The sequence below is a fragment of the Pagrus major genome, chromosome 20 (assembly GCF_040436345.1).
Source record: "Pagrus major chromosome 20, Pma_NU_1.0".
Taxonomy (NCBI): domain Eukaryota; kingdom Metazoa; phylum Chordata; class Actinopteri; order Spariformes; family Sparidae; genus Pagrus; species Pagrus major.
In genome coordinates, this window is record NC_133234.1 from 12,461,348 (window position 1) to 12,484,828 (window position 23,481).

Here is a 23,481-nt window from a genome sequence, read left to right on the forward strand (position 1 = left end):
TATATGTGTGACTGATATGTGTGAGGCATTTAATGATCAAATTTTGTTGAATAGATGTTGAAAAGATGTTGAATAGATGTTAGTGAGTATATTCTATTAAATGTTACACATCGGTTCAATATGTCACCTTTGTTGCATGTCATACCCCTTCTATCTCTGTTTCTGCCTCTTCACCTCACTGTTCAATAAAGCCCCCAAAATAATCTTCTGACAATAATAGCATTCATGTGGCTGTAGATTTGCCCGGTCCATGTTTTCATACTCATAACTTGTCCTATCATTTATTGATTTTTTGGTGGGCAGCGTAACAACACTGACATGCACTCAGTTTATAAAGTTTATATGGAGAACATTTTGACTATTAACACATTTAGCTGAGAGAAAAACATCAGCACTCATTTGGAGTTGTGCTTCAGGCAAATGTAAATCCAATATTCACTCTCTTGTTAGAACTGTTTGGTTTCCATCAACTCGTGAGGGAAATATTTGGCTCTTTGGCTGCTAAATCCTCTGTTATGTTCGCAAGGAAAAGACAATCTGCTGTCGTTTGGTCCGGGACAGGTAGCGAACAGTGGGTTTGTCAGGGTTTTATCACTAAAAAAAAGCTGCTTGCTGCATCTGTAAACAAAGTTGAAGAGCGATGATACTTAACCACAACAGTATAGCTGTGGGCTGGCAAACAAAACAAGGTCACTATGAGTGAGCCATTTCACATTATACACTTATCTGAGCCATTGTTAATATGAAAATATTGATTGGAGCAGCTTAAAAAAGCACAGATGCCACAGTGAAATCTGTTAGACTGAAGATGTAATCAAGGAAGTAAAACATATCTCTCTCTTTATTTGTAAAGATATCTACCAGAGGGTGTTTTCTGGAAATCTAAAGGATGTATGAGAACATTAATATGCATTGAGATGCCAATAAATTACTCAGGAAAGGACAATCAAAGGACAATGTGTGCTTATTTATTCAAGTGATTTGGTCAGTATTGGGTATGAGCAAATCTGGCACCCAGTACTGCCCTTTTATTCATTTATTCAGTCAATATATTGATATAAGCTTTGAGTGAAGACCTAGACAGACAGAAAAATGTGATTTGGCACATTACATTATGAGACATGAAAGAATGTTGCCTCTTAAAGTAAATTTTCATAAAAACATAAAATATTTCAATAGAAAACTCAGAGGAAAGTGTCAGTAATGAGAAGCTCTACCCGTTGATGCTGTGCGATTGTTGCCTTTTAGGTTCAGCTCGCTTTATGTGTGCATGCCGCCTCAGACAGATCTATCCTGTATGCATTAAATCTTTTGGCCCTGCACAGAGATGTGCTGCAGTCAGCACTCCTGTAGTCACAGGGCTGCCTCTGTTGGCTAATAAACTGGGGAAATGCCTGATCAGATTTATTTACTAAGCACAAATAAGAAGAGAGGGAGACTGATGGAAAGAGTGGAAGAGTGAGTGCATGGGGAACAGTGCTACAGACGACACACTAAAAGTGCATTAATGCAATCAGGACTACGTTTTTTTTCTTTATCTGTGTCATATTTTTAAGATTCTGCTCATAAATTACAAAAGAACAGAGAGTTTCTTCAGCATGATGCAGCTGTTTGTACCTCGCTTGAATTGTTTCTGATTCAAGCTAAAAATACACAAAGAACAGACAAGGATGAACATCAGGTTTCCTCAGGTTCAGAACTTGCTGACTATGATATATATATGTATATAATTGTCAGAAATGAAAATTGTTATTCGAAGCAAAGAGGGGCTTTATTTAGCAACAAATAGTAGTCATTGGTATTTAGGTCTTGTGGTAATTGTGTCTAAAACACTTTACAGAAACTGGATCAGTTATATCGAATGCACAATGAGGCAGACCCGAAGTGACCACACCATTAGAGGATCAATTCATCAAGCTTAGTTTCCCGAATTAGAAAAAGCAACTTCATCACAGATACAGAATTTCCTAAATAAACACAAGACTCCAATCAGCAAAAACAATGTTAAAGGAAGGCTGTCTTGTAGTGAGATGAAACAAGGCCAAACACTTGAGGTAGGCTAAAAAAAACCCAGAGTTTCCCATAGGATGATTGGGAAAAAAAAAGTCCTATTTATTGTTGAATCCAAGTTTAAGATTTATGGCAGTAACAGTACGGAGATGAACAGGAGAGAGAATGATACCATAGTGTTTCAAACCCACAGTTAAACATGGTGGTGGGAATATTCAAGTCACATACCAAATATTAAGATATTCTGAAATTCATGTACATTTTTCAAAGATTCTACTTTTTAAACAAATTGTTGAAGGTTTTTTTTTAAAAGACCTATAAATAGACAGAGCTCTCTTAATTATGTTGCATGTATAACAATTATTTAAATCATTTTGTAATTAAATTATTTATCATTTGGTCTATTACATGTCAGCAAATATTGAGAAATGCCCATTATAGTCTGATACTACTGGATTTTTGAGGAAGATGCTCATGTTTAAGAGTTGTCTTTTGTCATACACGCATAACATAAATTGATATTTTTGATAAGGACCCTTTCATTAAAAAAAAGAATCAATTGATTAATCATTTCAGAACTAGCCCCGCTTGAACTTCAAGGGGATGATATTTGATTTTGGAAGGCAACTTATATTAGTTTTGGTATATGAGCCGACGCAGTTTTACAGGTGACTGAAGTAAATATAAGTAAATGTCAGGGTGACCCAGCTGGAGACAGATCATCCGTCATACAGTCTTTTGTCTACTTTACAGTCTATTTGAAAAGCTCATGGCTTCAAATGTCATTTAATAGATTGGCGTCCACTTGAAAGCCTCATTTCAACTATAATAGTGCTGTCAGACTAAGGGAGCTTTATTAAAGATATTTTCCACCTGGGAAGGAGATGGACTCCTCTGTGTCATCCAGGCAGAAAGAGATAAGGGAAATATCATCTCTGTCACTGATGCTTTCCTTAAAGTGGAGCAGCATGACGCGCAATCAGTCCTTATCCAATCTTACATCTTCATCCATCTCCTCGTGCCCTGGTGGAGCGTGGGCGGGAGGGAAGAAACCCCTAAGATGATGTGAAGGGAAAGTTGCAGCCTGCAAAGTTTTATTTATTTGCAGTTTCAAGCTGTGGAGGAGCATCCAACCTGTCAGCATCCTCAAAGCGACAAAACACAGCTCACCTGCGCTTCTACACTGCAGTCGACCCAGATCATTAGACGAACAACTTCAATAGGGAGGCACACATCCAGAGTCAGGACATAACATGAATAATACATCTCTCTACATACAATCTTTTGTATACATAAATAAAAGAACCCCAACCAAAAAAATACAACACCAACTCCAGCACCGATGCCTACGCCTGTCACGATAATTAGGTTATCAGGGTATTGTACATATCCTATATTGCGTCTATTCAACCGGTGGGCTAAATGCAGCCCTTTAACAATTTCACTCAGGCCCTTTGATCTTTTTATTAGTAGGCTAATCGGCCTATTCATTAGTTCTGTCTGTTGCCAAGCACAGAAACCTCTTATCTGATTAAAAAGTTTGAACCCAGGCTGTTTAAGCAGAAGGAATTTAGGAGAGTCTAACTGAAGAGAGAGTCAAACCTACTTCAAAGGTAAAAAAGGAGCATTGATTTTCTTCTGCGCTTTTGTATGCATAAGGTTTCTTTTTTCAACTGCAAAAAATAATAAATAAAGCATAGAAAAAAATTCCTTTTTTGAACACATTCAAATTCCTAGCTTCACAAGTCAGACATAGAGAATGTAAATAATTAGGCCCCTTGGCACACCGTTTTTTTTCGAATAGTTGAATAGTCCTGTTATATATCATTGTACATATCTTATCTTATCGACTTATCAATAAATGGACATGACCTTGGATGTAACCCAACCAAAAGTGGCAGAAAATGGATTGGCAGAAAACTGCCTGTCGAAGGACCAGTGTGTAGGATTTACTGGCATCTAGCAGTGTGGCTGCAGATTGGCACCAACTGAACACCCCACATGTCTCCCTCCCATACAGTGGCTGCTAAAAAAAAAAGCAAAAAGTGCAAAAAATGCAGACGGCCATGTTAAGAGCCAGTGTTTGTTTTTTTCCGTTCTGGGTTACGAGAAACTTGGCAGTGAAACATGGAGGACTGCATGGAAGAGCACCTGCTCCCTCTGTAGATTTAAAAGGCTCATTCTAAGGTAACGAAAACACAATAATTCTTATTTTCAGGTGATTATACACTAACGAAAACATAATTATGAATATCATATTTCATTTCTGCCCCTTAATCCCCCTAAATCCTACACACTGGACCTTAAAATGACAATAATATAATTGAATGTAATTATTTCTAGAAAAGTCAAAGTAGTTATCATGACAGGCCCATCATGCCAAACTCATCATAGTCTGGAGGGATGGATACGATTCATCAGTTTCACTGTGTGCCAACACTGCCACTGTAAACACACCTTGCCCTTGGATTCCTTAGAGATTGATTCTGTTTATTCCAACACTTTTCTGCCCCGTCCAAATTTGCCACATGGGAAAAAATATGATAATATCTATACTCCCCCAGAGCTCAAGGGGATCAGGAAAAATCAATAGTCTCTACAAGTCACATCCTCGGAGCTGCTGAGAGGAAACCGCTCAGCACAGCTCCAACCATGAGTGGAAAAGTATAATCATATCTGATCTGGAAGAGTGTGTGTGGGCATATGAGCATGGCTATAACTGAAGAGGCAATGAGAGAAAATTTAGAGATTAGCGAGTTTACGTCCAAAAAAGCTCCGGAAGTTGTATTTGCCATAAGAACAGCTGTAATATACAAAAAACATAAAATTTCGTCATGACCAAAGCGGTTATCACTCACGACTGCCTTTCAGCGAACAAGCACAATGGCTGACCTTGGATGGAAATTGCTCAAAATTCTTCAATAAAAAAGCATGAAATCACTTCCTGTGTTCAAGGTTATTAAGCCACAGAGATGGGTACAGCGTGGGTGATGTGCTTCATCTTCCGAGGACCTTGAAACTAACCACTAACTAAATGTAATATAAACTGAACAGAGGAATAGCCTCATCTCTAATCCAACAGAGTGCCTGACAAATATTGCTGTCCTGGATTGGCTTCACAGATGCAAACGGACACCCATAAACACAGCGGGCTCGCTGCACGCAAATGGGCTACCTTCAATTAGGCAGCACTGTAGTAGAAATATTCATCATCCTTGGTGTTGTTATCAGCAAGGCTGCAGGGGGTGGTTGTAGGGGAAGTGAGCTTGGTGTCACCTAGGAAGAGTTGACTGTGGGGTGGGATGGAGGATGGGGGGTAGGAATTACCATAATCACGCTGGCAGCCTCTGCAAAGCACCAAGGTCACCCTGCCTCCTCAGTTCAGCTCAGCACCAGGGGAGTACATCAGAAACACAGGAGCAGACTCTTCAGCACTGTGCGCAACACCATTGTTTTGGACATATAGCGCTCCACAGCTAAAGTTAGCTAAAAGACAGAAACCTGGCCCACCAAAGTAAAAGCGAGCAAGAAATAATTGGTATTTAACTGCCAATAGCAACACAAAGACAACACCACAGCTCTCATGGTCTTAAAAACACCTCCTGCTTCCCACAAACCTTTCCAGACTCCAACCAATCAAATCAGCGCATTGTTGAACAGCTCTACACCACAGCTCGACATAAGTGAGACCCAAAGTGTGAGATGCAGGGACCGAGTCACACCCCCTCTGGCACTGGGAGTGACTTATTTCAGCCTTTTGTTCTCTGATGCTTCCTCTCTCTTCCTTATCTCTTTATCTCCATCTCTTCCTCATTAACTGAGTTTTGTTGCCGATGCAATCTGAAGGTGCGGCAGTGTCGGTTTATCTGACTCAACGTCTATTTTCCCCAAAAATCCCACTGTTCGCAGTGAAACTTTCTCAAGCACCACTGTGAATCAACTTTCAAAGTTTCAGTTTAATATACTTTAAAGCATCAGGAAGTTTCATAACTCACTTAAAAAAAGCAGCAACAAAACAACCCAACTCAAGTCCTCTTATAAATGTATCTTGAGCTTAACAGAGCTTTCAGAGTGTTCTTCTAAGAAAGACCGTGAATTGCAGTTAAAAAAGTTCTGGAAAAAGACCTTGAGTCAATGTTTTTGGTCAAATACTACTAAACTACTGAAGAAAACATCTATAGTGCTGTCCCTCTTCATCACACGGACAAAAAAACACATTAATACAAATAATCAACATATAACAGTGAAAAAGACCTATAAAGTTAATCTGTTATCAGTTTGGAAATCTAACATCAAAGTAGAAAAACTCTATTCTTTGTTCTTTTTTAATTACTTAATTGAATTTGTTCATTTAATTTATAGATTCGATCCCTAAGCTGTATTTTTAAGCTTTTGGGGTTTTCAATGGAAGAGAATAAGTTGCAGCTTGTGTGCTTTGACCAAACATCAAACATTAGCAAAATGGATGATGGACAAAGTCACTCTTGGCCATGCACCAAGGTCCTCTACTCACTGGCAGCATATAAAATCATATTTACTCTGCATAAATACGTGCAGTGTGCTTTAAAGCATCAATCAGTTATATAACAGGAACCTGGGAATGGTAGTGGAACACAGGCACAAATAAGCCTGAACACCTCCAGTTAGTCACAGACTGAATAGGCTTTTATTAGCATGAGAGAATGCACAAACAATCATCAGGCTAAATTAGGACCAACGGTACAGCGAGTCTTAAGGCCGCTGCAGAAAGTTGACAATGTTAATCAACTGCTGAAGGATTACACATAACATGTGGCTTTTCATGGTGCTTTTAAGTAATGACAGCATCAACTGGCTCACAACAATTAATCAATTAACACTGCCCAACAGGCCTCAAACGACACCAGGCCACATGTCTCCTCTTGATTGAAGACACCAATAAGCACCAATAACAGTGGTTGGCCAGTTTATTATAGTTAACAGTTAATTTTCTGTTAACAGGCTCCTGGACACAAGGAGGAGAGAATCTTCCTGCATAATTTGCTCCCCCAGAGGTTGGAGAATCAATCCGCCTGCTCTTGTGGTGCTCAGTGATACAGTGAAACCTCTCAGGGTTTCCTGTTCAGTAACTCAAGTGCACATACAGGAATATTTTTAACCTTAATTTGTCCAGGGACATTGGTGGAAGAGGTATTCACAAAAATATTCTCTCCTTCCAGCTTCTGAAATGTCTTTGTCTTTATCATATATTACTGTAAAGTGAAGATCTTTGGGTTTAGGACTTTTGGTTGAGTGAAATAAGACATGTGAAGATGTCTACTTGAGCTTAGAGAGGGTGTCATGGGGAAATGTCATACACATAAACAATGAAATGAATAATTGTCAGATTAAGTAGTATTGGAAATAATTATTAGTTACAATTCTAATTAGCTTAAAGTGAATTTTAATTGAATTATGAAAAGTAAACGCACTCATTATGCTTAATTGCCCATGTTAGAGTTAAATTAGAGGTAATAATGATTAGCTCATTATCATTAATTAATATGTAATCAGTACTTTAATACTATAGTTGGTTGAAATGGAGCTAAGTTTAACTTCTTGTACTGATGGGTTATTTAATCTATAACACTGCATCCTACAGTATTTAATATTCTGATCATATGTTTTGAAGTAAAATTTGTAACTAAAACTAAAAAGTACCTGTAACTTTAGTAATTAAAAAAATACAGTGAAGTAGTGGAGTGAGTGACATCAACTACATATCTCAGCACAGTAAATGCACTTTGAAACAGTTTGTGAAGAATAATCAGGCCCGTCGCCAGAGGTGAGATGAGACGTCTATCCTTATGAATTTGTATTCTTTTTTATTGCACTTTTATTACCATTCATATCTTTTACTTGTTGTCTGTTTGGTATATTAGCATATGTATTTTATTGCATTTTATTGTATTTTTGATTACACTATGCATATATTTATTTTTTATAAAAGCCCATCTGGGGACGAGCATTGGAAATTAAATGCCACGATATGAGGCATTAGTCGGCTCAGTGAACATTCTTTGCATACTTCTCTGTCCCCATTAAAAATAAACAAACATAAATAAATAAATGAACCACAACAAATCCAATTAAGATATTTTTAAACCAGATTTACCGCCATTGCAGTTGTATGCCTTCGTATACCAGTCAAGTTGCAATTTGCATCCATGTCTATCAGGACTCATATAAAATATGTAGCGAAGACTTTGAAGGAATTTAATAAAAGTAATACGTGAAGTTCTTGGCGAAATCGAAGATATTGACGTATATGATTGCAGTAAAAAACATGCTGTGTATTCACCCTCAAAGCATTCCTGAGATATTGCGTTCACAAGAATGGGACGAACAGATGTACAACGCAAAAGATAATGCCTTCGGCCAGGGCTAAAAGATTATTTTTCTGCAACTGCAAACAGAAAAGAGGGGACCGAAATGCAGGACACACACCAACACTTTTGTTTCCTCTAAATAAGGTCTTTAACACATGTTTCTTTCATGCTTCATTACAACTTCTTCTTTACAGCCAAATATGAAGCCAGCACCAGCTTCTGTTTCCACCAGAATTTGTTGATGTCTCAGCAAAAAAAATCAGATGACTCACAGTGAAAGCTTTGCCCCAAGTCTTTGTTTTGTCACATTGAAGACTGCAGAACCAACTGTGACAGGCAGCAAACACAAAAAATAGACATTATTTTCAACACTAAACCTCAACCACACACTGATCTCTGGGTTGAGCGGGGACACGGTGAGACAGCAGAATCGGTCTTGATGTTGTGAGAGGCTGCTGGAAGATTTGGATTGTCTCAAATGTAAGGTGTTAAGGGAGGTAGACACCCTGAGGCTCACACAATGCTACGAGGAAAAACATGGTCTTCTGGCACCTGTTGATGTCCTGAAGCACATGTAGAAGCTGAAGGAGCCGATGGCCCGAGGGAAGGAGCACCGGAAGAGAATGAAGGGGAAAAAAGACAGAAGATGGGGGAAAAAAGGTCCCCGCTTCTTTTCTTTAATGTGGAGTTGGATGGAAATATTGAATATGACTCAACATTTATATTCATCCACTCAATACAGTCTGAAATTCTAACTGTTCATATTTGGAAAGATGAAATTCAACTGGAGCTCTTCAGTTACTGTTAGTGCAGCAGAGCAGAGCCATGAAGGAATACTGAGTGGATGCAAAGTGAGCAAGGACAACGACCAGCGTCTGAACAGCACTGTCAGAAAATAATTACTCAATTGTTCCTTTTGTCAGCACACATCCAAGGACAGAATGTGCAATGTCATACTTTATTTTCAGAGGGTGCACTACAGTGCAGGACCAGATATAAGATCAGGTCATATCCAAGGTGTACAGATGAGTATATAGAACTATTTGACCTACCTAGACTGAATCCTTGTACTTTATCAAACTAATTTATCATCTTTTTTTAAATTGAAACATTCATTATTTTCAAGATAACAACTGCAGAGATGGGTTCATGCGTGTGACATATGCATATTTGTAAGAACAGTTGTAAACTTTTGCAGTAATTGAGGAATCTTCAAAAAGAATAAACCCTTTCTTTTGGCTTTGAAAGCAAGCCCTGCGGTGCAGAAATTTGTGCAGTGTGTTAAGTCACACATAAAAGTGCAATACCTGCAGCGAGTTGCTCCGTAAATGCACACAGTGAGTGCAGCTATAACCTGAAAGCTCCGCCGCCGCACAAAAATAACAAGCAACATGCGTACAAGAGCTGATAGCAACAGCCGACATGATTGAACTCATGAGCTGGAATAACACTGCATGAATATAAACATGAGACAGCCATGGGCAACAAAATGGGGAAGGAGGAGGGAAAAAAAATCAAGACTTTCACTGAGTAATCGAAAGCGCCGGGCATTTCCTAACATCCACCAGCGATTCTAAGTTTACAGAGACTGAGGGAATACTGGGAAAATGCAAAGTGTGAGGCAGTGTTGCCTGCACACGAACTCAAACACACATTTAAGAAGATCAGTAAAATGGAGAATGGATAAATGGATCCTATATTTCACATCAATCTGTCTGTTAGATCTACATATTTTCCAATTATATATTATATTATATATTTTCCCTTCATCTGATGTCTCACCTTCAGGCGGCAGTGCTGTCTCCTTATGCCAGACTGAGCGAACTTGCCTCTTGTCATTAACCCTGGGAGTGTCATTAACGCCTGCCGACTCCTCCAAAACACAGAAGAATTACACAAGTCCACGTTCATTTCCCGTCCTGCTTTCTAAATGTTGTGCCATCGCTGCTCCAATTTCAACTCCACCAACCATCCATCAAGAGACAGTGAAATTATTTTTTTAAAAAAGCTGTTCATCATCTTCGAGCATGAGACAGCTCAAACTCAAAATCGACCAAATATACTGTAGTTTATGTTGTGTCATATTGTGTTGAAAATTAAAAGCAGTAATATTCTAATTTAATTCCAGACAGTTGCACACAGCTTCACCTTGCACTACAGCAATTCAATTTTTCATCTCTACAATGTAACTCGAGCAGAGAAATTCTAATGAATGCAGTTCGAGTCCAGGCTCTGGGGGCACAAATATCACCATCTCCTCCTCGCTGCCTTCTCCTGCTTTCTAATTCAGGATGCAGCTTAAATCTCCAAACAGCATCTCAAACTGCACTTAGGCTAATTCCCCAGAGAGGAACCCTGCATTACTCTCCCACTTTTCCCATGCTCGCTTGCTTGCTCGCTCTCTCTCTCTGTCATCATGGCTAAAATAAATCAAAGTTACAATAATTCATGAGTGTTAAGAGGGTGTATGCATGCGTGGATAGGGGAGTGAGGGTCTGACGTTTACAGAGAACGAGGAGTTTTGAGCAGCTTAACTCCATTTTATTACTGTGCGAGCAGAAAGACGTCAGGAAAATAAAAATAAAGAATTTTTACTCACATAGAAAAGAAGGCCTAAAAATCACGTTACTGGAAATGAATGAATATAACTCACTATGAATTAGGCTATTGCTCTCGACAGTAATCAAATAATGGTTAGCAAGAGATTTACGAGATCCAAGACAGGAATTGTTCCCAGTGAAGATGAAAGGGAGAAGAGGTTTATGCAGCTGTGTTGATGTGACTTCTGAAAATACGCATTAACGGAAAAAAAAAAAAAAAAGAAAAAAAAAAAAAAAAACGCAGTGAGGGACCACATCCAGCAATCAGCATGGATTTAAAATTTCCAATCTGCAAACTGGCTCGGAGGAGGATGAAAGTTAATGAGGTTTCTTGTCAACAAAGACTTGAGTGCTGCAGCCAGACCTCTGGGCACAGTGAGTCACTCCGCTGCATTCAGTTTGGTAACTCTTCTTTTCAAAGGTCTGGGCCACCAGCCGGGTCGGATTTGTCAAAGCCATCAAACTGGCTGACTCATGGATGTCAACTCTGGGACAAGATGCTAACTAATTCAGTCTCACTGGAAGTGCAGTTGATGCAATTATGCAGCAAATGTGAAATGCAACACAAGACCTTTAACTTGATAAATAATGAAGTTACCAACAAAACACATAAAGCATTTATATAAGTAATAAGTAATACATTGTTGGAGGCATATATTGGAGGAATAAAGCAAAAAACTAAATAGGTCATTTTATATATATATATGTATATATATATATATATATATATATATATATATATATATATATATATATATATATATATATATATATATACAGTTAAAAATTACTTAATTAGTAAATGAAATAAAAAATTTACTGGCAAAGTAAATGTAGATTAATTAATACAAATATAATATAATATAATAATATAAAGAAATGCATAAGCATTTTAAAACAGAAAAGTCAATTTATGTCACATTTTTAAAAATAACTTATGCCTAGATCTATTCATTAAACAATTTATCTATTTTACTTTAATTTAGATTTTGGCTGTTCCAATCCTTCATAGATACTGTGAATAGCGTACACGCAAAACATATACAAAAAGGGCAAAAAAGAGAACATAGCTGCCTTTTCTTTTCATAACATTGTTCTCCACATTGCACAATCAAAACCGGTTGCAACATTTGCGAACTATATCTTAAGTACATGCTTTATCACTGCATAGTAACTTCCATAGCCATATATATATATTTTTTTTACATGGCAACCCCACCCCAAGCCCATCCTCACAACACACACTTTTTAGCTAAAAATGACACCATGAATATCTCTTATGAGAGTGTATTTTAACTAACTGACAAAACAACACTGATGTAAAACATTTGACAAAGTTAAAACAATAAAATTTAAATAATATGAACCTTATTGCAATTGCTCAAAATTGCGATTAGGGTTTAATATATGTCAACAGATTTGCCCATATGTAGTGAATTACAAAAATAAACTGTGCTGATTATAAATGTATGTGTTTTGTTCAAAAGAAGGGCTGGCATGTAAACAATCTTGGCTGCAGCATTGTTATTTCTTATTTCTTCCGTTTTGATTTGTTCAGTATGTTTGCAAATGTAATATAAAAAGTTTTTTGTGTGATGCTTATAAATGTTGAATCCTTTTTTGAGGCAAAACGTTATTAAGAAGGCACAGCTAAAACAAAGGGAAATGAATTATGTCTTAAGGCTCCCACTTTAGGAACCACTGCTTTACATACTAATACTACATACTAATATAATAAGACACTCACCAGCAAGCACTCCAGCCATGTAAAGGAGACTTATTCGTAAGATGCCGTGGACCATCTCCAAAGGAACGCCAATCATCAGCTGCAGTAAAGCATTGAACCCCAGCTGTTCCAAACTGCGGAGAGAGCAAAGAAAGAGAACAAGATTCAATGACGGCATAACAATTGTTCCTCCTGCCGCAGTGCAACATCTGGAACAAGCAACCAAATATTAATCCAACCAGTCCAGCAGAAATGAACATGCAGTAGAGTGGAGGTTCGTACCCAACGTGCATGAACATGTAGCTGAAGAAGCGCCACACTTGTGCTCGGTGGCCGGGATGGTAGACCAGAGGGCTCTTCATGAAGTCGGGCTGATAGGTCTGCAGTACCCACTTGTTTAGCATGATGCCATAGCACATGAACACAATAATCTGCAACAGACACAAAATTGACACGAAACTGTCAGTTCTTGCTGACATACCCGTTACAGGCTCTCTCTGCAGACTGCTGGTACAAAGGTGGAAAATGTGCTGCAAAACAAAACCCATTGTGCTTAATGAAAGACGCACGATATTTTCTTGTCTTTCTGTATTCCTCAGCTGATGCTTATTAGACTCGTGGAGACAATTAGTGCCTGCAGAAACCCCCCCGCCACATCTGGTTCAATTCCATTAATTTCTTTTCATAGAATAATGACTCATTGTCTCTGTGAATTAAAATGAATGTGAACCGTTATTATCACATCCTCATTGTCATTACAGACCATTCAGTGCCATTTGGAGGCATTATGAGAGCACTTGGCTTTCTTTCCTCAGAATTATGATGATTTCAGGAGGAAAAGGTTGAAGTTTTGTGAAGAAGCTGGAGGTTATTTTCGCCACTTAATCCCCAACCATTCAACAGTGGTCCGTGAGGGCGTTTTTGTGTTAGTGGCTTTCTTTTTTTTTTTTTAAATGAACATAATAGGTCATTTAATGCCACTGTGGAGGCCACGGTGCTCACTGACCTGGTTTCCAACTCCCAAAATCAGGTTCCGAAAATGGAGGCTGTCTGAGGGTTTCAGCTCGGAGGAATGGCATTAAATGCACCCACTAAGCTCCTGACTCCCAAATGGGTTACCAGCTCATAGCGAGCTCACAGTAAAAGCGTGTGATCAAAGGCAGAAAATCTTTTCAGTGGGTCTGAAGCGAACGACTGAGCCAACAGAACAGTCTAAAGTCAGTGCTGTGGGTTAGTAGCACATACTCAAGTTAAATATAGCAGGCTAAACATCACCTCCTAAATCTCACCTGCACGATGGTGACGATGGCGATGAAGACAGGTGGGGGACAGAGGCGGTTCTGGTGGAAGTACCAGCGTCTGTCTGTCTCGCAGGGCAGGATCTCGTAGGCCACATAGCGAACAAAGCGTTTGTACAGACCCAGCCCCGTCTCGTCCAGCAGGATCTCCCTCTGCAGTGTGCGGCGGCCATTGGCAATGGCCCGTCGGAAACTGCTGGAGCGCTTACTGCTCATCTGAGGAAAAGGTTAAAACATATGAATATATCACTCTCAAGAGTTCAGAACAATATCTTGGAGGCAACGGCATGGATTTTGAAGAAACCAAGAATAATCATTTTCTAAAATTAGACTCACAGGAGCTGAAAAAAATCTGTTTACTTTTTCTTTGTGGAGTTGCCATAATTATAGCAAGACATTAGCTCATACTTTTATTTTGGGTATCTCCTAGAGGGTTTTCAAGCTTTAATGTTCAAAAAACAGATCACTTACAACCAACCGTTAGCTGTAGCCTCATATTTATTGGACAGATATGACAATGGTAAAAATCGTCTCATATATCTCTCGGCTAGAGAACAAATAAGCACATTTCCCAAAATGTCAAACAGCAAACAGCTTTGCATTCATTTGCTGTGTTTGTTTTTGCTACTTGATGACTCGATGTCATTTTTGCAATAAACTCGAGTTGTTTTTATGAGCTTTGCTGTCAGCAGCTGGAGGACACCTTACCAGGCTGAGCGGATCTCATCATTGCCTGCTGCTGAATTCTTCATTTTAGCAATTAAATCCATAACTTTCTTCAAGCTAAGTGGATCAAACATCAGTAAAGGAGGATAGCTTCTTTTCATATAATCTGTGGGAAGCTCATCAGTGTGACTAATCATCCTAGACGGGGAGCCAACATTGATAAAGGACTGATTTCACAAGGGTTAGCATGACGGTTTATGTAGGCCTAAGTTATACTTGTTATATTAATCTTTTTTAAGGACATTGTCTCTTCTCCCAACAGTGTTCAGCACTTCAATAAACAGTGACGCTTCTTTTTTGGGCATTGCTGCATTCAGTGGTTAATTCCTGTCTGTATTTTTAACTTTATTTTTAACTTTCATTTTGTGTGACTTCAAGGTAAACCCTTTTTTGGGGGGGATGTGTTGACTAATGGAAATCACTTATTCTGAACAAAATGAGGCTAAAATGACTGAGAACAGTTTCTCACACAAAACGATTAATCAGCATCTTGAATGTGCTCAAATCTTCTTTTGTTCAACAAACACACTGACAGTCTTTTCAGTCCCATCTGTGTGACGCAGAGATAAAGAATAGATGCTGGTAATGAAAGCTTTATGCGGATGTTTAGTTAAAGTACTGTCTATATGGCAGATTTTACACCAACTAACGAGAAATTAGGAGGTGAACAGCACTTACTGCTTAATAAATCTGCAATGAGTGTTTTTATTTAACTATTTTGTATCAAAGCCATACATGTATAAACAACTGGTGTTCACTTTTTTGACACAAGAGAGTTGACAGCGCTCCGGCTGAACACTCATGGCTGATAAGAAACTTAAATAATGTATAAGTGGTTTTTGTTTTTGATAGAATGCAAGCGTGGCTGCCGGCAGGCTTGATTGCAGCGCAGACATCATAACAAATGGGCTGCTGAAGTGATTTTGCCCTTGAAAAGCAAATCTTTTTGTTAAGAAGAACTATTCTACCAAAAGAGAGAGAGTGTGTGCGCACGTATGTGTGTGTGTGTGTGTGTGTATATTCATGTTATCACAGACTCCAGGTTTGCTTAGTGAGCAGGAGCTCTGCAGCAGCCTGCAGGCCAGCGGGACCGGCTCTTGATAAGTTCTTTAATAGAGGCTTAGGATGAAAACTATCCTAATGCCACTATTTTGACAGCCGAGGCAGAGAACCGTCAGGATAACAACGCAGAGAGCTCTTTTTCCGCCAGAGTAACCAGTGAAAAAAATTGTCTGACCAGCTACCCACAGCGGGGATCCTTTCAAGCCAATATCGGCATTTCCTTGGAGGCAACAAGCGTGTATGCTTTACAGGTAAAGATTTAATTTATAGCAATGCCAGATGCCTACTGTCTCTGGTGAAGCTAAAACAATACAGCTCCTTTGAGGACAACTGGCTGACTTAACTATTATCTCTAAATCATGTGTTATGATGTGATGTGGCACTTAATGAGAATTAGCTTCTAGGAAATGCAGTGCGAAAGAGAAAGAGGGCATGTAGGCAGCAGCTGCTTCCCTTAACTGCATAAATCTACAACAGGACCTTATGAATAGAATTCTCATCATGGTAACATCAGACAATATGGCAGCGTCATATTAAGTGTATTAAAACATCAGGAGGGGGCCTGTTGGAAGTACAACTACCCAGTAAAGTACACCATCCGTAATTCATTAGCCAGGTCCTGCTGCTTGTAGACTTGTTATATGTAGACACAGCAGGGGCAGGGTGAAAGAAATTGTGGGTCAATAGCAATAAAAGCTAATGAGCTAAATATACTGGAGGACAAAGACTGTAAATAAATGAGCAAATAATGTAGAAGGAATGAACAGATCGCTTCACAAATGGAGCAGCTGTCTCCCCCCCTCTTCAAGAAATCACTCAGAAAAACTAAAAAAAGAAGACATGCTAATCCCTTTTGGAAGTTAGCAGAGCAAAATATGGTAACTACCCTAACTGTGGGTAATTATGACACTGGTGGTTGTACAGTGAGGGTGAGAGAGCCTGTTGCACGATGATAACCGGAACGGTGTCAAGCTTGGGCTGCTGGCTCTCCTGCAGATGGGAGGGATGCATATTTAGTATGGAAATCAGGCCTGGAAAATGCAATTATGCTATACTTGAGGCAGGGAGTGAAAGCAGAAGAAGAGGAGTAGAGGGACATTAGCAGGCAGAGAGGGGGGAAATTAAAGAGGGAAGAGGAGATGCCTGCCTGGGTGAGCTCAATTCACAGATTCCGGAGGCCACCAGTGGACGGTGAAGGTGAGACGTCTCCTTTCTAAATATCCTCATAATGTCGAATTCACAATGAGAAAGAGGAGAGGTGGAGCAGAGAGGTTAGGGAATATAAATATAATGTGTTTTCTTCCTCTGTTGGCTTTCTTTTCTAAATAAAGTCTCTGTGCCTGACTTTATTTCAATCCGTGTTGGGCTCGGTGACAAAACACCTACCGCCTTTCCACTTTACACCGTTTTCCTCTCTCCCATTCATACCGCCTCTGCGAGAATTTGTTCCCACGAGACACGGCTAAGCATAGCTGTCACTCCGCTTCCCCTTCCCTGACATGCAAGGCCGGCGCCTCTAAAGTGAGCATTAGCAGCCTTTTGAAGTGACGACAGGAGAGCGACGCCGAACGACACAATAAGGTGCGTGTGAGCAGCCAAAACGTGAGTTTCAAGTGGAGCGACGGGGCAAAGTGTGCCGAAAATAACATGATATCACATAAAACAATGGAGGCGCGGGGGGGAGAGCTCTGACTTGGGCATCAGTAACGATGGAGCTTCCCTGACGAAGCAATGTCTGCCAGGGAATAATTGATGCTGAGGCTAAGAGCACAAAGATAAAGATAGTATCCCCTTTAGGGATGGCTGAATGGGCCAAACTGACAGCAGAGTGTGTGTGTGTCAAACAGCAAGGGTCCATCCTCCTGCTCTTGGTAGCTGCGTGTTGCCTACTGTACATGCTGCTCTCAGCTCCAGTCAATTGTCCTTGATGGATTAATTAGCTACACCACATGGTCAATACCTCACAGCTCAATACTCATTAGTAATAATTAAATAAATGTGGTTTAAAGGCCATTCGGGCGTCTGCACTGCAGTTACAAAACAAATCCATATATATATATATCCATAGAGTTTATGGCGGTGACCACTTTTCACTAACATTCATTATCACACATGGGGTAAATCATTTAAAGTTATAAGTTAAGGCCATGCCAAATACACAAGCTTACATAGTGATTTCCCAACACCAGCAGTGTCACTACCCCCATTTACTATCTCATTTGTGACCAAAATCCGCCTCTCCCTTGCTCCCTCCCTCTCTCACGCATACACTCTCGCAGATCTCAGCCCCTGCTGATTCTACCTTGACCCAGATACTCAGGTTCTTTCTCGCCCCAAATCCTTTTAAAATGAGAGTCCACCTGTTATTTTTTTCCCCCTCAGCAGTTTGAAGCCTTTCCCTTCATGCTTTAATCATTGTGGTGCTAAAAACTCTGGAGGAATAAAGAAAAAAGAAAAAAAGAAATAAGAAAACAAATATTCACTCTAGGACACTTAAGCAAAGTGCTGCACTTTTAGCCTGTAACCCGTCTAAAACAGAAAGCCTTGACTGGAGTTTGGTGAGGGATGTGATGTTGATAGGAAGCATCTGTGTCCCTGGAGACAGATGCACTGTGGGCACTTGAAAACTTTAAAATACTGTATATCAGCTACTTGCAGAGTGTCTCCCGAAGTTTGTTTCTGCTCTCTTTCTTCCAATACTGCCTCCAATGTGACAAAAGACTCACCCGGTTAAAGCAGAACATTTGAATTGTTACATAGGCGTTTCTCTAACTGCTCATCCTGAGGGAACAGAAAATGTAAGTGCAACTTTTGGGCGGAAGGGTAAAAAAAAAAAAAAATGAGGCACAAAGCAACAGTCGTCCTCCAGTCCAGCAAAAATCCTTCAACCTGAACAAAGAGAATCCCCTGCCATAATCTCTAAAATACACCCTCCGCCCGTGTAATTAACCATGGCAGCCATTTTGGATCTCCGTCGAACATTAGCCAAATTAGTACCCGAAGGAAAACAATGACACACTTCTTCAATTACACAGCTGGTACATGATAGCATCAGATGAGTCTCTTTAAAGAAATCGATACGTGCAATTACACACATGGGAATGCATCCGACTTCAGGTTGGCCTGGTTATACCTTCGATTCATAAAAAGATGCTCGTCTGTCACAGAATCGTACCCCTCAAAGCCCCGCCGTGTACGAACCTCGGGTCATCCTGCATTGACAAAATGTCTGTGTTTAATTGTGTGGAAACGTCACCACCTGTAAAATGTGCGCTGTATTTCTTGGATTTTGTCGATTAGCAGTCAGATACACATCTTGACTCTTTGAGAGTTTATTTGTATGAGTGTGAGCATGCGTGTGTGTGCGAGTTCCCCAAGAGAGGTTTTAGCAGAGCGTTACTTATTCACCCCTCTGGCTGAACTGATGGAGCTCTCTGGCTAAGATCGCCCTGCATGAAAGATGGGTTGAACACGAACCAGAGACAGAGACAGTCTTGTACTTGCGCACACACACACGCGCGCACACACACTCAGACACCAGAGAAGCTGTTGCCTGTCGGTGCGATTCAAACATTTACACCCACTGAGGTTGAGAGAAGCGGCATGGATTCACGGCTGCGCTGAGCAAATGTAGAACAACAAATCAAAAAGATGTTGCAGACACCCGCTAGAGACACAACTGAGAGAAATCGCAACAGCTTGTGGGATGAAAGCGTCGGAAAGGCATGGACTGAGCGCACACGCACACACACACAGACACACATTCCTTGCCACGTTCATTTTAATATGGTGCAGGGGAGTTAGATCTTCCATCGAGGCCAGGGAACAAATCAATAGAGCGACCAGAATTCAGGCAATGGCAACGATATAATGGCAGCACTGAACTTTGCAAATCAAAACATGACTGTCATCTGTCACACACTTTGGAGAGCTGCTTATAAATCTGCCTGAGATACAGAGAGGAAAATTGGAGATAGATGGAGACGGAGGAAGAGAAGGGTTGGATGAAAAGCAAGGAATACAGCCTTGTGAGAGCGATGACAGGAACTGAAGATAAACAGGAAACTAGAATGTACGAGTGAAAATTGTAAAAGTCAGAGAGCAGCGAAGAGGAGGAGGAGGAGGAGAGAAAGAAGGCCGGAGGTATTTCATCTATGACCTGGTTGAAAATGTCATACTACGTGCAGCACCATCCGAGCAGCTGCCTGTAGCTCATCCCTCGACATCACGTGCTGCTTGATGGGAGTCCAGGTTCACATTAACATTCGAATATCCTCTAAATTAGTCAGCAAATCTGTAGTGGCAGGGCTCATGTGTATGAATGAGAGTCTGTCTGTGTTTGAGACAGTGTGTGTCTATCAGGGAGAAGGGGAGTAGCTAGGCAGACTCAGAGGAAGTGGGCGGCTGAATTAATTAATAATAAAATGCTTTAAAGCGTCTGTATGTATGCTAATTGTATGCATGGGTATGGTCTGCGTGCCTTCACATGCGTGTATCAGACAAATCTATAAAATCAGACCTGGGGGTCGATATCTGTGTGAGGCTGGGCGTTCTCAAATTGCCTCAGATTACTGCCTGCTACCACCAATGCTGGGCTAATCGAAGGCAATTTGCATTTGGCTGATGGGCAATTTCAAAAGTGTCTCCCTGATGCCGTCGGAGGCAAGGCAGGGTTTTTTTCCCCTCCCACCTAACATATGCTCGCAAGAAGCGTCGAATGAAAGAGAAGGAAATGAGATCTGAGGGTTCAAGGAGGCAGGTTCATAACAGGAGGGAAGGGGGGTAATATTACACAGCTTGAGGACGGAGGGTTGAAGATGAGAATGCGCTGAAATGAGATGGATCAAAAAGAAGAACAACACTTCACAAGAATGGCGGAGGAAGATAGCTGTGCACTTCCAGGAAAGAGGCTTGGTGAAATGGAGAGGCTGCACTGTGGGTGCAGCACCTCTATGCTCATCTCTCTGTAGTGGCTCCAGATATGGGATCTGCTCCAAAGTGAGTGGCCTTGTGGGGCTGTCATTACAAACCATGGGCAGCACAACACAAGGAGAAAGAAAGACATAAAAAAAATAAATAGACAGATAAATAAAGAGAGAAGGCAAGAGAGGGGGAATGAGCTTAACGGAAGTTAAAATATGCCAGGAATGGCGTTATGTCAAATTAATCTTAGTGCTTTATGCCTGTGCGGCGCTGGGAGGCGAAGGCAGGTGCTCATCCAAGTGCTCAGAGAGTATCAGCCTTTCACATATACAGCTGTACATGAATTTCTAATAGGGGCACAATTGTAAACACAAATAGGTGAAGAGGCAGGGATGTGGCCTACCTTTCAAAGTAGCAGAAAAGGACAAAAACTACCTTAGAACGAGACACCAAATTCAGTTAAGAGGATATAAAAGTACACACTGTTCTCACTGTATTAGTTTTGTTTTTGTTCCACTATTTAATATATTAATTTCTGCAGAATATAATTGTGTGTGTAAAAAAAATGTGTCGCTCTGACACTGTTGCTCTGTCAGCTTGGCGTGGGTGTTTTCTAGTGCTTGCTGCTACGCGGCTTGTGAGGTTAAGTGTCTGGATTTACCGACACATTAACTGGAAAGATTGATCCGCCTTTTGCAGGACAACAACCTGAATGCTCGAGTCAATTTTTGCCACTGCAGAGCTCGCCGGCTCCGTCTGAATCAATTCTGTAACCTTTCTGAAATCCAGCGAAAGCTGGTGGATGTGTGGAAATTTGTGCCTGTGCTGCAGGACATGAAATGCCTCATGCGACTCCCTCTGCATCAATATATGTATATCTCTGCGTGTGTGTATGTGTGTGTGTGTGTGTGTGCATCTGGTTTCCACTCACCAGCTCGATGAGCTCCTGGTAGCACACCTGTCCCTCTTCATTGCTCTGGACCAGGGCTAACAGCATGTCCAGTTTGGACGGATCCAGCTGCAGCTCATGGTGCTCCACCAAACTGGTGAAGTTCTCCACTGCGATGAAACCGGTGTTGTCTGGGTCCAGCTGGAAAGAACAACAGCCAGCTCTCAGACCATTATGATAAAAACACTGCATCGCTGATAACAGTCGTACTCAAGATGTTTCTGTTATGCATGGTGATTTTTTAATTAGCAGCGCTGCAGAGATGAAGTGTCAGTTTGCCCTGAGGGAGAATGCAGCAGTAATAGACAGCTGAGACGTATACATAGAGACACAATAGATACTCATAAAGACAAATGAGAGCTACAAGGCTGAAGGCATAAGCTCAGACAGTGACACCGGTATTAATTAAGCTGTGCCGCCTCTATGATGCCTTTGAAAGAATAAGAGCTGCTTTCAAGAAAACGCCTCATTCAACCTCATTAAAGGAGCAAGTCTGTCAAAGAAAACAGCAGGACGGTTGTTGTTGTTGGGAGCAGCCAGAGAAGACAGGCAGCAGGTCATTGTAATACGCAGTGGCCTGCAGTTTCCCTGACAAAAAACAATCCCCCAGCATTAAAAGTGGTTGACTTTTCAGCTTTTTTCTTCTGAGTGGATGCTTCATTTGACTGTGTGAGTCCGTCCTTGGTCACATTTACAGCTCGCAGTCAGTGTGGCTTTTATAATCACCACTCATTCACTGAGACCCACAGCCCCACGGGTTATTACTGCTGATGTCTGTATGCCAGTGCTGCTCCTCGTAATTGATTTAAGCGGGAGAGCGTCAGCACTGACTTAAAAATGGCTTGTAAAGTATAGGGTGTGTATCTACGCTTGGTTTTCTGTATTGTGGGTGGGGAGGGGTTGGGCAGCATCTTCACCCACTCATTGCTTAATTTTCTCCTCTTACCTCCCTCACTTAAATCCATTCACTCTGCAATGGAGTGTTAAGTCCTTATGCCAGCTCTCCTTAGTGCATCCGATTGTGTTTGTGAAAATGTGCCAGAGGACAAGCTGGAGCAGTACAAAGAGACCACATGGGAAGAGCCCTAGCTGCTTCACATTTTACTGTTTCCTGAACGCTAACACAGCCTCATTAGGTTTCACATAGTAAACCAACAGCCTCAGGGGAGGAGTGAGCTTGCAGATGTTGCGTCAGTGTGGAGTCAGTCGTGCTGGATCATCGTTGCCCATGTCATGAGTCCAAGAGAAGAATCCCGTCTCAGCCGCCTTAGTCCGGACCCGACCTGCTCTTACACGGTTAGACAAAGGTGTTTCAACGGCCGCGTGAGGAGAGTGGCGTTAAATTACGCTGCACCGTGTCAGTCTCTGCTGCAGGAGGCTCAAAGCTTAAAGCTCTACTGCTCAACTAAGGAACAAGGAAGATACATCAGGGAATCCATTCGGTGTGCATCTCGTTTTGATCATGTTTACTGCATGTCCTTCCCTCTACACCGTTTCAAGGTTGTTTTTTTTACAGGCACTTAGTTGAACACAAGCATCCATTTAATTCCACTTCATTTGTTTTTGTCACTCCCCTAAAAACTTGTTTTATTCAACTGGGAGAGCACAGTGGAGGCAGGAACTAATGGGTTAGTTTTGATGATGCTTGACTCAGAATGAGTGTTTTCCCACTGCTGCCTGATGCAGTGAATGGATATTGTTCAATATGATACTTTCATAATACTCTATAGACACTAACATAGCCCACGAGCAGAAAAAAAGAGCTTTCAACCAATATAAACAAAAAATTATTTACACACCCACACCCACACACACACTTGCATTTACTGATAACAGTCTT

General features: G+C 40.7%; 1 protein-coding gene across 3 annotated transcripts in view; it reads right to left on the bottom strand.

Moving 5' to 3' along the window:
- The window catches only part of rhbdl1 (rhomboid, veinlet-like 1 (Drosophila)), a 40,654-nt gene that overhangs the window by 11,800 nt on the left and 5,373 nt on the right, over positions 1-23,481 (bottom strand). For 2 of the 3 annotated variants that reach the window (XM_073490055.1, XM_073490056.1), the window contains 4 exons: positions 21,624-21,782; positions 13,973-14,197; positions 12,966-13,114; positions 12,705-12,817 (listed from right to left, as the gene is read on the bottom strand). In XM_073490055.1, coding sequence (XP_073346156.1) covers positions 12,705-12,817; positions 12,966-13,114; positions 13,973-14,197; positions 21,624-21,782 — 646 coding nt within the window. The remainder of the gene's footprint in view (positions 1-12,704; positions 12,818-12,965; positions 13,115-13,972; positions 14,198-21,623; positions 21,783-23,481) is intronic. The other variant, XM_073490057.1, reaches the window with a different exon arrangement.